The sequence below is a fragment of the Dromiciops gliroides genome, chromosome 1 (genome assembly GCF_019393635.1).
Source record: "Dromiciops gliroides isolate mDroGli1 chromosome 1, mDroGli1.pri, whole genome shotgun sequence".
NCBI classification, from domain to species: Eukaryota; Metazoa; Chordata; class Mammalia; order Microbiotheria; family Microbiotheriidae; genus Dromiciops; species Dromiciops gliroides.
The window spans coordinates 684,991,185-685,006,724 of NC_057861.1; the positions used below are offsets into that span (position 1 = coordinate 684,991,185).

At 36.6% G+C, this 15,540-nt stretch overlaps 1 protein-coding gene across 1 annotated transcript in view; it reads left to right on the forward strand.

The window, feature by feature from the left end:
• The window catches only part of C1H7orf57 (chromosome 1 C7orf57 homolog), a 31,179-nt gene extending 18,659 nt beyond the window's left edge, over positions 1-12,520 (forward strand). Inside the window, exons 6-8 of the mRNA XM_043976016.1 lie at positions 2,264-2,364; positions 7,577-7,767; positions 10,817-12,520. Of these exons, the coding sequence (XP_043831951.1) occupies positions 2,264-2,364; positions 7,577-7,767; positions 10,817-10,863 (339 nt within the window). The 3' untranslated portion in view covers positions 10,864-12,520. The remainder of the gene's footprint in view (positions 1-2,263; positions 2,365-7,576; positions 7,768-10,816) is intronic.
• The last annotated feature ends 3,020 nt before the right edge of the window (positions 12,521-15,540 follow it).

Sequence of the window (15,540 nt, forward strand, 5' to 3'; positions counted from 1 at the left end):
CCCTCCAAATGATGAGCATCTTCTTTGCTACCACAAAAAGTGTGGCTATATATATTTTTGTATATATGGGGGTGTTTCTTTTAGTCATTGACCTCCTTGGAATATATGCCTACCAGTGAAATCTCTGGATCCGAGAGTATGGATATTTTATTAATTCTCTTTTCATAGTTCTAAATTGCTTTTTGGAATAGTTGTATTGTTATAGAGAAGACCAGTTCCTCTCTATAATAATACATAGGGGAAACAAGATGGTGCAGTGAGTAGAGCACTGGCCCAAGAGTCTGGGGGACCTGAGTTCAAATTTGGCTTCAGACACTTAACTGGCTGTGTGACCCTGGGCAAGTCATTTAACTCTGATTGCCTCCCCCCCAAAAAAAAACCCCAAAACAAACAAAAAGCCCAATATATCAGTATGCCTGTTTATTCTACAACTATTCCAATACTGACTACTAATTTGGGGAAATACTAATGAAAATAAGGTGATTTGACTAAATATGAGGAGCAATTCCTAATGTAAATTGGTTTTACAGGAATTTAGTGGCATTGCCCATTTTAATGGAGAGGCTAGATCTGGATAGGGACACAAGGAAAGTGTGTGTGTGTGTGTGTGTGTGTGTGTGTGTGTGTGTGTGTGCGTGCGCGCGCGCGCACATATATAAAACGTGTATAGATATGTATATATAATTATATGTATACATGTATGTATGGATAGATATAGATATAGATAGTTCCTGATTACTACCTACTTACCTTTAGGAACAGCTTCCCTCGGCCCATGGCATACACATAAATTCCCCTTCTTTCCAACCTGGAATTCCCCTTTCCTTTTTCCTTCTCACTCTGACTAGAACTACACCGTCCTTCACAAAATCACTCGGCTATAAACTGAGGGTAGTCTTCAGTTCAGGGACTGGTAGTAGTAGCACATTTGACTCTTCTGGACATTGTCACAGCAACTAAGGTGAAGAACACTCGAGGCAAAAAAGCAGGATCAGGCTTCTGGATGATGAGATGTTACCAGGCCTGGGAAGATCAGTGGCTGAAGCTGGAAGAGCCAACAAGATCAATAGACAGAAAAGGGAGCTGTCAATAAAGGTTTACTTATTCTTCCACTTGTTCTCAACTCCCTCTCACAAAAAAGCAACATCTTGGAAAACCATGTCAAATTTCAACGTTATACAAATATTCAGTGTAAAATATTATACAAATACAGTTTTTGTAATAAAAATATAAGTACAACATATTTCTTAGATGGACTGATAAAGGTATTCTTTTATTTTGTACAACAAAACTATATACATTTAAAAAATTTTAGGATGCAGAATCTGGGAAGGATGAAAAAGTATTAAGTACTTAGTATGTACAAAGCACTATGCTAAAGTTTGGAGATAAAGATTGAATATGATAACCTTATTTATACAGAACTGGTTGCTCTCATGGTATTATTATGAGTTCTACGTTTAGCATCTAAGATGCTTGTTGTTTGTTAATAAGAGTGACTCACTCAAAAAGTACCCTGAGTTATTCTAATTAAATATAGATTGGAGTGTGTGACCTATAATGGATGTTACTAATTATTACTTGAATGAAGAACAAGTCTTATCCACTCCCAACTAACTAAGCTAGTTGGGCCGCTAATTATTGGTGTAGCCTACAATTCAATACTACTTCTAATTTTTTTCTTTTTTTTTCCCCCTCTCATGGAAAAGTTCTAATTTTTTTAAGCTCTCTCTTTCTTTTTGCTTCTGATTCTTTCATACCTTTTATTCTCCTGTTCTATTCATGGACATTACTTGGCCCAAAAATGGCACTAAGGGCTATAGAACTTTCATTCCTAGTATAGTAGACAAAACACCCTTTGGCAAACCATCTTTTTGATCCACTTAATCAGAACACTAGAGAGAAATTGTACATCATTGCCTTTCACAACCATTCATAAGTTCTTCATTTGAAGTGGGCTGAAGTGTGTTGTGTCCTTCCACAGGTTAAAATGAGCAAAAAGTATAATATCTTGATTTCTTCTAATTCAGAATTTTCCATTTTGGAAGTGTCCCTTGGGATTTTCTTTAAGGAGATTTTATTGTCAAAGGATATTTTTCCTGAAATAGTATGTTATTGTGAGCACCAGTAGTGTTATAGGTCTTGTATTGAAGATAAGACAAATTTCAATCTTTTTATTGTTATTTTCTGATTTTTCTCAATTAGTATGTGGTTTCTGAATGTCTTTACTAAATTAGTGTCATTTATATTTTTCTTAATACAGGTGAAACTGCCAGCAATTAACTCAAGGTATGCAAGCAGAGCAGGATCTACTTCTGGTTCTAAAGATAACAATTCAAGGAATAGACTTTCATTTCCTCCTATGTAAGTCATTAGAACAATGTTAATTTTCTTTAAATAAACTTTGAGTCTTCATTCTGTCTTTAGCCATTTGTATGTAATAAAACACAGCTATTATTATTGATTGCCTCTCAACAACACCATTCTTATCTTGTCCTTTGACAATGAACGTTTTTTGCTTTCTTGATTTTTTTAATGTGTCATTGTTTCCAACTGAAACTCTCCTCATATGGTGCCTGGCATAGAGTTAGCACTTAAATGATTTCTGATTGATTACTCATTTCTATACTTTTCAAAATCTTACTGAAAATGCATTTTCCCAAATTTTTTATTATTAGTTCAACCACATTGCTCGTATGATGAATCTCTTTCCACACTGGTACTTTGTTAGCAGTATTTAAATTTGTAGTCTGTAGCTTTAAGTGTTTTGTAGATATGTGTTCTGGAATGTGACTACGATATAAGCTATTTAAGTATTATTGTATTTTCAGTTTATATTGTGCTTTTCTAGACACCTAATTATTATCCAGTGACAGATTGATCTCGTAGTTTTCAACAGACCTGATTTAGATTGCCCCTAGTTGCTATTTAGAATCTGTACACTATACCTTTTCCTTCTGTTCACTTTCTTTTATGATAACATTTTGTACAGTTTTATTTTTTAATACTTATGGGATTATTAAACACGGTAGTAAAAATAACTCATCAGGGAAAGACAACATGATTCTATAAAGGGAAGTAACATATTACCAGTCTGTTTGAATTCATCAAGGGGTAAGGTAAGATGAAGTCTTATACTTGTATCCTAAAAATCAACTGCTCAAGTACCAGGGCATGGAAGACATAGATGTAAAGAAAAGGTTGTGGAAGACTTATTAAGGTACTGCCAGGTCAGTATGAATCAAGTTAAGACATAGTCAAAAAATTAATGAGATCTCAGGTTGAAGTAATAGAGAAGTGTACAAAACAAGGAAGGTGATTGTTCTGATCTACCACATCTCAATGTTATGTGCAGTCATAGGCACCACTTTTTAGCAGAGACACAGACAAATTGAAGTGAATTCAGAAGAGAGAAGCCAGGATGGTGACGGAACTGCTGTGCCATACAATGATTTCTAGAAGGAACTCGTTATATTTAGTCTGGAGAAGAAACAATGGAAGGGACTGAGTGATAACTGTCTTCAAGTTTTTAAAGGCCTTGCCATTTGAAAGAGGGATTGGACTTGCTTTGATTAAGTCCTGAGGGTAGGACTAGAGTAGAATTTTTTGTCTTAGTGTCCTTAGCATCAATAAAGTGCCTTGTATATAAAAGGTGCTTAATAAATGTTTAATTGCTTTGAATTGACATGGAAGAGAGGCCAATTTCAATTTGATAGAAGGAAAACCTTCCTACCAATTAGAATTAACCCAAAGTATAAAGGATTGCTTTGTAAGGTAGTTGAGTTCCCTGTCACTGGAAATCTTCAAGGGACCATTTGTTGGGAATGTTGAGGGTTCCTGCCCATGTTTGAATTAGACTAAATGACTTCTAAGATCCATTCCAATTCTGAGTCTGTGACCTAATTTGTTTAGACTTTCAAAAGATCATTGACAAATTCCAATGCCAAAAGATTATTTTTTAAAAAAACTAAAATATCCATATTTACATGACTATAGGTTGCTGAAATTTTTTCATATAGATGAGAATATGCTTCAAGACCAGAAACAAAGGAAAATCAAGTTAAACAAGTACTTCTGGAAAGAGAATTGTTTAATGATACCTAGAAATCAATGCTTATTTAACCAATTTTCTAAATTATGTGAAAGATGGAATGGGTGGTGATAAGCTGCAGAGAAATATCCCCAGCTTACCTCTTTTGATGGCTCTGTGATCTCTGGACCCTCATGGCAGTAGTGCATGTCTCAAACTGACCATGCCTTCTGAGTCTGTTCAACTCAGCTTGTCCATGTTCCCTTATGCCTGCTTCAGATGAAATCTACATAGTGTCCTGGGAATCTTCCTCTCAGTCTCTTGATGTTGTATGGAATCCAGTGGGGTGCATATCTGTTCATCAGTTACCTCTCACTCTTCTAACCCACCAAACTCCTTTTTCCATCTTAGATTTCTCCAATAACCTTGTATATTCAGCTTCTTCTGGGAAGCTCTTGCTGTAGTCTCTTCATGACCACTTTTTTCCTTTCCATTGCTCTTTGGTTATTCACAACTTTATTTCTAAAGAAACTTATAGTTTATGACTCTAAGTCACACAGCAACACCAGAAGAATGTTGATGTTAAAAGGGTAGACCTGACTTTTATGGAGAAGCTTGGTATTATTAAAAGCACTGAACAACTTCCCTAAAGGAATTCAACCTAATCTCATTCTTCTTCAGATCTGGCCCCTTTTATTGTGCATTTAGTGTCTACCCAACGTATATGTATTAATAGACCACCTCTATTCCATTCCATTGCATGTCATAATTTGGCTCCTTGGCTTATTTCATCCACTTGTTTTCCCATGTGTAAATAGTCAAACTCTTTTGAGTGAGTAAGGATCTTATTTAGGAGTCTCTGCAGCGTTCCCAGGTTTGATACAATCAGTACACCCCCTACAAATAGGGACATATGAAGAACTTCACTAGTTAAATGTAATTCTTCGATTTGAACTCCACATTGGACTTCTGCAATAGTGTCAAATAATATTCACAGTCATATTTGCCCATATTTAATGTTTCACTTGATAATAATAATCAGGTCATAAAAGTTATAGCATTAGTTTTTTTTTTCCAAGGAATCTGATGATTTTACTTCATGGACAAGAGATACCTTGTTGGAGGAAAGTCTTAAAGTTGAGATCAAATGCTCAACAACCAATAAGCAAGCACAGCAGGATTTTGTGTTTTTATATATATATATATATATATATATATATATATATGTTGTAGTTAGTTACGTAACTAGAAAAGTACAGTCTTCTCTATATCTTGCAACAGCCCACTTCTTTTCATACCTTCATCAAGGATGATGTCCTCAATGCATGTGTATTCTCATAAAGATTTTGTGGTGATAGAAAGTCAATAACGTGCTGTTCTGTAATGATTTTTATTTTTTCATAATCTGATGTGTCTTGTCTTTGGATGCATGATAAAAAAAACTATATCTGCCAAACCCTTTATTTGCCTTTCCCAGTAGAAACCTGTGAACCATCCTTTTATTTCTCTATAATTTTAGGAATGTTTTGTGATCTGGAGGGAGCATGCACTTGAATGAAATCATAGATACATTTGAGTTACCAAAGAGACCATATTAGGAAGTTTTGAGTACACGCATATATGAGTAGTATGTTTATATAGTATATTTGTATAGCCACATACATATACATAGTAATAAGCATACAGTAATATAGACACATATCTGTGTACATGTATGCCCAATGTGCATACGTGTGTACACATACTTGTGTGTGCACATGTGCATATAAATATGAAAACACAAACTTTTTGAGATTGATATCATGGAGATTAGTCTTGCCTTTCCCTAAGTATTTAGTAGCTTTGTCATTAGAGGAAGGGTATAGGACTAGAAGTTTAATGTGAGCCATGGTGGCATTTTTCTTGTTATCTGCTTTTTAAAGTTAACGTGTTTTATATTTGCTGGGAATGAATAGAAGACCAGACTTGGAGCTTGGGGGACTTGCATTCAAGTCTTATCTATGACAGATTCTGACCCTGTCATCATAGGAAAGTCACTTTATCTCAGAGCCTTAGGCATTTCACTAAGACTATATAAGTTATGGAAAGGTTACTGATCTTTATAAGTGAAGAGAATTTCTACCCACTGATAAAATAGCAAATTTTGAATGGAAATAATCCAAAATATTTACTTGAAAGTATCAGCCTACTTGACTGGAAAGGAATATATGTCCTTGGTGGGTATATATCATAGGGCTATCATTTACCTAAGCCAGCTTGTAATTATTTGTGGTAATGGAGGAGTAGGATCTCCAAGGATCCTCCTTGGATGAAACAAGATTGAAAATGTTTTAACTAATAACTGCATCTTCCTCCTTTACAAAACTTTACCAGAGGAGCTAATAATAACCAGATTTACCACATTTTATCCTAAGGTCACAGAGAAAAAGAAATTCCCTAGCTAGCCTACCTGAACAGGTGCCATGGTTTCTTTTTGATGAGACAGAATCCCTTCCATCTCAGCCTTCAGGGCCTTCATTCACATAGCCATGAGGGCCATTGATATGTCTAGCTTTGTGCTTGGCACCATGGAGGATACAGAGAAGGATAAGACACAGCCCCTGCTCTCAAGTTGTACTAAGTTGAGTTGAAGAGACTTCTACGTAAAATATGACAATTCAAGATAGAAGGAGAGAGGACTGGCTTACCGAGGGAGAATTGCAAAGCTCCCTTTAATGACCCCAAAATTCTTCCTGAAATAAAGGCCACTCTTTATAATGCCAGCCTTTTTCTGGCATCATAGTGACCAACCTGCCTGTGATAGAAGGTATATGGTGCAGACTTCTGTTCCTTTCTGATGCATTTTCACATGGCCAAGAGAAGTACTGAGGCTCCCAAACACTGGCTTGTGCTTGCGTAACACTTTGCTAATTCCTTACATTTTATTTTGTGGCAATTATTAGTTTATGGCCGATCATCTAGAGCTGTTAGCTCATATGTTTCTGGAAGGGTGCTTGCTTATCTAAACCCTTGTCCATGCCAGGCTCCAGCCTTTGAGGAAGACATTCTCTAACCAAGTCAATTGCTAGACTTCCTGATATATGGAAGTTTTAACCAGTACCATTTAAGGAAAAACCAGTATATTAGCAAATGGTGGAAGAGAAGATTAGCTAGGTACAGTGTGAAACTCCTGTATATACACGACATGTAGTCATATCAAATTTTTTTCCCTCTTTTTTTTTTTGGAGGGGGGGACAGGGCAATAAGGGTTAAGTGACTTGCTCAGGGTTACACAGCTAGTAAGTGTCAAGTATCTGAGGCCGGATTTGAACTCAGGTCCTCCCGAATCCAGGGCCGGTGCTTAGTCATATCAAATTTAATATTGTTGCTGGAGTAATAGAATCAGTAGATATACAAGCTAATGTACTTTTTCAATGTCTTTATAATTTTATTATAATCGAAATCAGTAGCATTTTATGTTCAAAGAAAAAGTATTGCTATTAGTATTTACTTTTTAATTTGACATTTATGCTTAGGTTTACCTTTTTCTTCCTTTTTTTTTTTCAGGCCTGGTCACAAAACCAACGAACCAACAAATTTCACCAAACTAATTAGCAATGGTTATAAGGATGAGTGGTTACAACATCGTGGAGATACAGGAAAAAAATCTCCACCTGTATCTAAAATTTCTGAGTCATCTGTGACTACTCCATCGCCTCAAGATTCAGAGGTTCCAGAAAGTGCTGAGAAGCCTGAAGGTAGAGTATTTTATGTTATGTGATATCTTTGAAGCCTTTGGTTAATATTGCAGGTAGCTTCTAGAACTTTCATATTTGTTATGGAAGGCAATTTGAACACCATTTTTTAAAAATGCAACTAAGTTTCTGAAGTTATAGGTCAAATTTAGTACCAATCATGCACATTCTTTTTAAGTTGGAAAATGTGATATGGATTGCTAAAGACATAAAGAAGTGGCTTTATATTTTCTTTTGTTTGATTTGGAAAATGTACCAGATTGGCTATCCAAAACTATTAAGATCATCCCTTCCTGGGATTTTACAGCAAAATTAAATATAGCGTAGACTATGTGCAGGCACTGTCCTAAGTGCTTCAAAAATATCTCATTTGATCAAATCAAATTGGCTGGTAATGTACAACAATAGGGTTTTATTTGCTTTATTTTACCAATGAGGCTATTTTGCTTAACTGGAGATGCTCATGGGATACAGTCACCAACAGGACGAAGATTCAGCTAGAATTTGGAGGAGGTTTTCTTGGGAGCCAGGGCAGGAAAAGGGACAATGGTCCTATAAGAAGCTGCCCCTTAGGGCTTCTCACATTTTTATACCAAACTCTTATCACCCCTCCCATCCTTGCTTCATGCATCAGGGCAACTTCAGGTGTTTTACAGAGAGGGATAGACATGTCTGATTGGTCTCCCACCTTTGGAGGCAACTGGTAGCTCAGTGAATAGAGCATTGGACCTGGAGTCAAGAAGACCTGAGTTTAAATATAGCTTTAGACACTCAATAGCTTATGACCCTAGGCAAGTCACTTCACCTCTGTTTGCTTCAGTTTCCTCAACTGTCAAGTGAGGATAATAATAGCATTTTTCATATTTGTAAGGACCAAATGAGATAGCATTTGTTTAAAAAAAAAAAGTGCTTGGCACAGTGTCTGGCATGTAGTAGGCTAAAACTGCTTATTCCCATCTCATCCCCACCTTTTATGTAATGGGTGGGAAGACTCCACTTGCATGGAAAATGGAAGATACTAGTGTATGAAAGGGTCCCAGTAGATTCCAGAAAAGGAAAATGCCAGCCTCTCAGGAAAAGAGGTTTTTAGAGCAGAAAGAACTGATCACAAGAAAGATCATCCTGGAAAACTAGTTTTCTGGCAGATACCAGCTCCATAACTGTTTTCAGAAGGAAGAAAAAGAACAGTGAACCGTAGCACCTCATCCATCACAACCAAATTGCACAAACCAAAATCTCGGTTAAAATATTAGGAAGAGGGCAGCTAGGTGGCACAGTGGATAAAGCACTGGCCCTGTATTCAGGAAGACCTGAGTTTATATCCAGCCTCAGACATTTGACACTTACTAGCTGTGTGACCCTGGGCAAGTCACTGATACTAATTAGAGCATGAGCCTATTCCTCTCTCTAGCATTACCGCACTCTGTGACCTCATTTATATTTTCTAGGGCTTGTAGAGAAACAAGAGGTATTTTGGTAGAGCTATTTGAAATGTTTTGATGCGGGGGCAGCTAGATGGCACAGTGGTTAAAGCGCTGGCCTTGGATTCAGGAGTACCTGAATTCAAATCCGGCCTCAGACACTTGACACTTACTAGCTGTGTGACCCAGGGCAAGTCACTTAACCCCCACTGCCCCGCCAAAAAAACAAAAAACCAAACAAACAAACAAAAAGAAATTAAAACTGATAAAATTTTAAAATATTTAAGAAATGTTTTGATGCTAAACATAGTCTCTACTTGCTAGGCCAATCATCCAGCTACAATACATTAAAAGCTACAAGATTGAAGATGTTAGGGAAGAATATTAGGAATTTCATATTTAGTGGATCTTTTAGTGGATCTTTTAGAAGACAGGTCACAAAACTAGTGAGCAGCAAACTCCTTAGTGATAGTCACAAGGATGAGAGGCTATAGTAAACATTGTGTCTCAGCATCAAATCAAAGCAAAGTCTACTAGTTCTGGTTTTATTTTGTACTTCAATTCCAGTAACTAAGTTCTTGTATTGTGTTTTACGATCTGACCCTTACCTGGTACACTATTTCTTGCTCTCCAGTACTGTATTTGGTGTTTCTCCCCCTCTCTCAGTTTCCATGAAGACCCAGCTACCACCAGGTTCCTGCTATGACTGCTCTCTTTGCGTCACTTACATTTACCTTCATCTGGTACTTGTTGCTGAAATTTTATGTATCTATCTGCTGTAGTATCTGGCTCTTACTTATCTTGCCACTTTCCTGAGGCTGACTGTCCTTTTATTTGAACTTTATTTTTCTGTTGGATGCTAGAATTCTTTCTTATTGACCACAGAGAGTCTCTAGTTTCCATGATTCAGTGAGCCACCAAATTACAGCGTACTGCTTTTATCCTTAATCTTTTTTTATCCTTATTGCTAATTGCTTTGCAAAGGTTTTTTCTCTGCCACCAGAAACACTTTCTTCCCCTTCTTCTTTCTGGGTTTGGAATCATTTCTAGTTGGTTGGGGTTCCATAAGATTGGTCTCAGAAAACTAAGGTATTAATATACTTTGAACAGGAAGGAGGGTGGAAGAAAAAACTCCTCCCATAAGCCTCCCATTACAGAGGACTCAAAATCACAGTCATCTCTTCATTTGGCATCTGTTATTCTGCTTGGTTTTGACTCCAACATCATCATACCCACCTCTTGCCCTTGGGAGTCCCCCTACTCTTCGTATTCTTTTTGTATATTGTCTTCTGTCATTCCACTGTAAACTCCTTGAGGGCAGCGATTATCTTTATCTTTTTTGTGTCTTCAAAGCTTAGCTTAATAAATGTTTATCATATCTATTGATAGGCAGGATTCCAAAAATGCACCAGAGCACACAAAATCAGCATCAGATTAGATGAATTTTGCCTTCTTGGCTAGGAATGCTCTAATTTCGTGCAGATTTTAGGCAGTATTTATAAGCATAATTAGCCATAATGGTAATAGAGCTTATTTTAGCTCATCTTTAATTTAAGAAAATGGATACTATGTTGTGATTGTACGTGTAATTGATTAATATATATTCCATCTTTTCATTTCTTTCATTGCAGGTACACCAGTATCTGAGTCTGGAGAAACACCAGCAGAACTCGAATGAAATCTGTAGCTAATATTATAAATATTTTTTAAAATGCAAAGTGTAATAATACAGCGAACAACTATATTTATAAAATCTTTATTATTACCTTACATTAAACTAGATTTTTAAGAGATTATCTATCTTGCAGTGAAATTTTACATTCCTGCAGTATAGATCATGTATTTTTCTTTATTTTGTTTCATTTTTCTGGATGGTAACATATGGTCAACAAATTAAACTAAGACTTTTTTGTTACCTCTTTCTCTGCTAAGTTGGTGATTTCCCCACATCATTGATACCAATTTTTTTCCCCTGCTTAATACCGTAGAACATATCAGCCACTGCTTGAACTACTATTTGGTGGTATTTTTGCTGAAATAGACTGTTGAGACTCTAATAACCTATAGGTTATAATGTTAAAGTAAATAAAACAAAGGTATAAGATGATATACAAGTTCTACTTGGTACTTTAATTCCTTTTAGAAACAATTTTGTATGTCATTTGAAAGTTATATATTCAGACTGTTTAATGTCTTTATACTAGATTATTATGCTGTTGGTTCATGTTAAGTAAAAAGGTTTTGTTTGAAGTTATTGAACATTTAATATAAGGATATAATGTTCACTTAAGTTAAAAAAATTTTAACATCTTTTCTATATAATTGAAAATGTAGAATATAAAATATTTAGTACCAGAATGTCATTTACTTTAAGCAAAACTGTTTAATTTTAATGTTGCTGATGCTATTGAAAAGTCTTGCTAGAAAAAATAATCTCACAATAATCACATTGTTATCCCTCATTGTATGAATTTTGTATTATGAATTTCATTAATTTCATTTTAAGTAAATTTATATTAGGATGTGCTTCTATAATTTGAATTTGATTCACAAATTTCTAGTTGTCTATATTAAGAAATTTAGAAACTCTAGTAGATTTTCAAATGTTATAGTTTTTCTCCAGAATCAACTTATTATGCACTTGTTCATTTGAAATTAAATCTTCAAAAGTAATTGTTTAAATGAAGCATTTATTTGAGCCATGATATCTGACAGTTTGAATTGATGATATAGTGGGAGAAATAAAAATTGAAATACTCTGCAAGAGAATATAAATGAAATAAGCGAGAATTGTAACGAGGATATTTGTTTCTACTGTTTGAATTTAGAGGTAATAAGGAGAGGGATAAAGATGAATGACTGGAAAGTTTTATACCCTAATTAGTATGGTCTCTTATCTCTTAAAGACTTAATTCTTCAGTATTTCCAAAAATCCCTGATTTCCTTCCATCGACCTAGATCACAGGGATAGTTTGCTGTTACGAAAAAAGTCAGAGGGTTATACCTGATTGCCTCTCTAGGTCTCAGCTTTCTCATTTGTAAAATGAGTGGCTTGGATTGGATTATCTCCAAGGCCCCTTCTAAATTCTATGACCTAAGTTCCAAATCTATGATCCCTATCACCTCCTTCATGTCTTAGTCAACTGTGTTAGGTGTTGCTGTGATCAGTCTTCTGATGGGTGACAAGTCTTCCTGAACTTGCAAAGCTGATCCTCAAATGACAAACTAAAAGATTTTTGCGGCTTCATATAACCAGTCAAAATTTGTTCTTTTCTTCCATAATCTTAGGTGTCTTCACTACAGTAAACTTGGGAGAAGCCAATGTCCCAAGAAAATCCAGGAGCATGATTTTTTTTTAAAAATGAATCTTTCAAAATTATTATTGATATCGTGTTCTTATTTATTTACTGATACCTCACTCTCCCACTCTCCTTCCCAAAGAGTCATCCCTTCCTACAAAGAACAAAAAGTGTGTGAGTGTTGGGGGAGTGGGGGGGATACTTCATCAAAGCTTACCTACACATCAGTAGAGTCTGAAAGTATAATTAATGTTTGATGCTCATAGTCCTCCATCTCTTCTTTAGAGCCAAATTTGGCCTGTATAATTATATAACATCCCATTTCTTTTATTTTCTTTTAGTTTTTGCTTGTTGTCTTCCTCATTAGAATGTGAGTTCCTTGTGGGGAGGGACTATTTTGCTTTTGTGTTGCCAGCACTTAACATGGTGCCCAGCACACAGTAAGTACTTAGTAAATGCTTGTTGACTTGACCTTTCCAGTTGATCAAGTATTAAGCTCTTACTATGGTTCTAGGAACTTTTCTAGGCACTAGGGATACAAGTATAAAGAATGAAACATTAGGGGGCAGTGAGGTGGCACAGTGGATAAAGCACTGGCCCTGGATTCAGGAGGACCTAAGTTCAAATCCAACCTCAGACACTTGACATTAGCTGTATGACCCTGGGCAAGTCACTTTACTCTCATTGCCCTGCAAAAACAAACAAAAACAAAACGTTCCCTCCTTGTAATAAGCCTGCATACCAATAGGGGAGGCAGCAAATACATATATAAGTATAGAACAGAAATATGAGGTGAACACAAATACAAACATATATGTTTACACACAAGGTAGTTTGGGGAGGAAAGGCCTAATGTACAAGATAGTGTCAGAGCTACATCTTAAAGGAATAGAGAGACTTTTACATGAAGATAAAGAAGAGAATGCATTTTAGGCATGGGGGGTGGCCGGTACAAAGACATCAAGATGAAGATGAAAGATGGGGTGTCACGAGTGAGGAGTAGAGACAAGTATAGTTTGGCTGGATTATAGAGTATTGTAGTAGAAATAATGTCTAATTATGCTGGAAAGATAATTTGGGTCTAGGTTCTAAAAGGCTTTAAAAGCTAAACAGAGGAGTTTATATTTGATCCTGAAGACAATAGGAAGCATGGAATTAATCATATAGGATATTGGCAACCAGATTTGCTCTTAAGGAAACTTACATTGGCAGCAATGTGTTGGATGGACTTGAATGATGAGAGATATGAAGTGGGGAGTCCATTTAGGAAGCTGTTGCAGTAATCTATTTAAAAAGTGATGGGGAGGGGCAGCTCGATGGCACAGTGGATAGAGCATCGGCCCTAGAGTCAGGAGGACCTGAGTTCAAATCCGGCCTCAGACACTTAATGCTTACTAGCTGTGTGACCCTAGGCAAGTCACAACTCCAATTGCCTCACCAAAAAAAAAAAAAATTAAAAAGTGATGGGGGGAGTGGGGCAGCTAGGTGGCACCTCAGTTCAAATCCGGCTTCAGACACTTGACTCTAGCTGTGTGACCCTGGGCAAGTGACTTAACCCACATTGCCCTTCCAAAAAAAAAAAAAAAAGGTGTTGGGGGCCTCCACTAAGGTGGTAGCTGTGCAAATGGAGAAAAGAGGTTGGATATGAGAGACATTATGCAGGATAGAAATGGCAAGACTTGGTGACTGATTGGATATGTGGCATGAGGGAAAACAGATAATGCCAAATTAAACATAGGGAAGTTTGGAAGTTGGAGGTTTTAGGAAGAATGACAGTGAGTTCAGTTTTAGATATGTTGAGTTTAAAGATGGCTCCCAGACATCTATTTAGAAATGTTGAATAGGCAGCTGGTGATCTGGGAATGAAGATGTGTGTGTGTGTCTGTGTGTGTGTGTGATGAGTCTTTAAAGGAGACTAAAGAGTGATCAGACAGAAAGTAAATCAGCAAAGAGTAATGTCATGAAATCCCTGAGAGGAGAAAGTATCCATCAACAGAGGGTGGTTAATAGCATCAAATGCAATAGACAGGTTGAGGGATTAGGCCTAAGAAAAGACTATTGGATTGCTGTTTCTATTGCTGTAGCATATAGTTTTCCTGGCCCTTTTTATTTCATTCTGCATCAGTTTCCCATATTTCTCTTTGTTCTTTATATTGTTGTATTGTTTCTTGTAGTACTATCACTATATTAATACTCCATGATATTCATGTATTACAATTTGTTAGGTCATCCCCCCAATTGATGGATATTGACTTTGTTACCCTGAGCAACTCACTTAACTTCTCAGTTCCCCAGGCAGTCAATTAGCTAGTATTTAGGTGCTAGTCACTATGCTAGGTGCCAGGGATACAAGTAAAATTATAATTTGCAGGGCAGGTACCCATCTTTTTTAATAGAGGAAATTTTCTCATTAGGAATCCCCTATACCAATGAAACCACAACACAAAGCACATACCCACAACGTTGTAAGCACACAAAATTTGTGAAGGGGGGGGGCAGGCAGACTATCGAGCTATGCCAATTATAAGGAGGCTGATCTGTTCTGCCCTCATGCCAATTGTAGAGACGGAGACCCACCAAGAGAATATTGAGATACCAAAGGAAGGTGCACAGCTTGGCAGTAAATTGGTTTTATTAAGGTTAACCGGGGGAGTTTACTCGAAAGCACCAGTCTGTGGTAGCAGGACAGAATGGTGGATCCCAGCACTCACCACAGGTCAGGCCAGGTCTTATATAGAAACAGAACAAAAAAAGCATATTACCTGGGATGGCCCATTGTCAAGTGCAAGTATCCCCAAGAAATGCTTGGAGCTTCTTTTGTTGTTAAAATTTACTCAAGGTAGTTTACATTAACTGTGAGGCTTGAGACCATGTTCCCAGTCTCTGGCTACCACTGTACAAACAGGTAGGGGAAAGTTCTTACCATCAGAGTCAGCCAAAATGCATACTGCAAATCCTTTGCAGATCAATTTAGGCTTACCAATTATAGTGATACTCTACTTTAAAATCAAAGGCTATGGAGTATGGATTCCACTATAAATGAAGAGGGACTACCT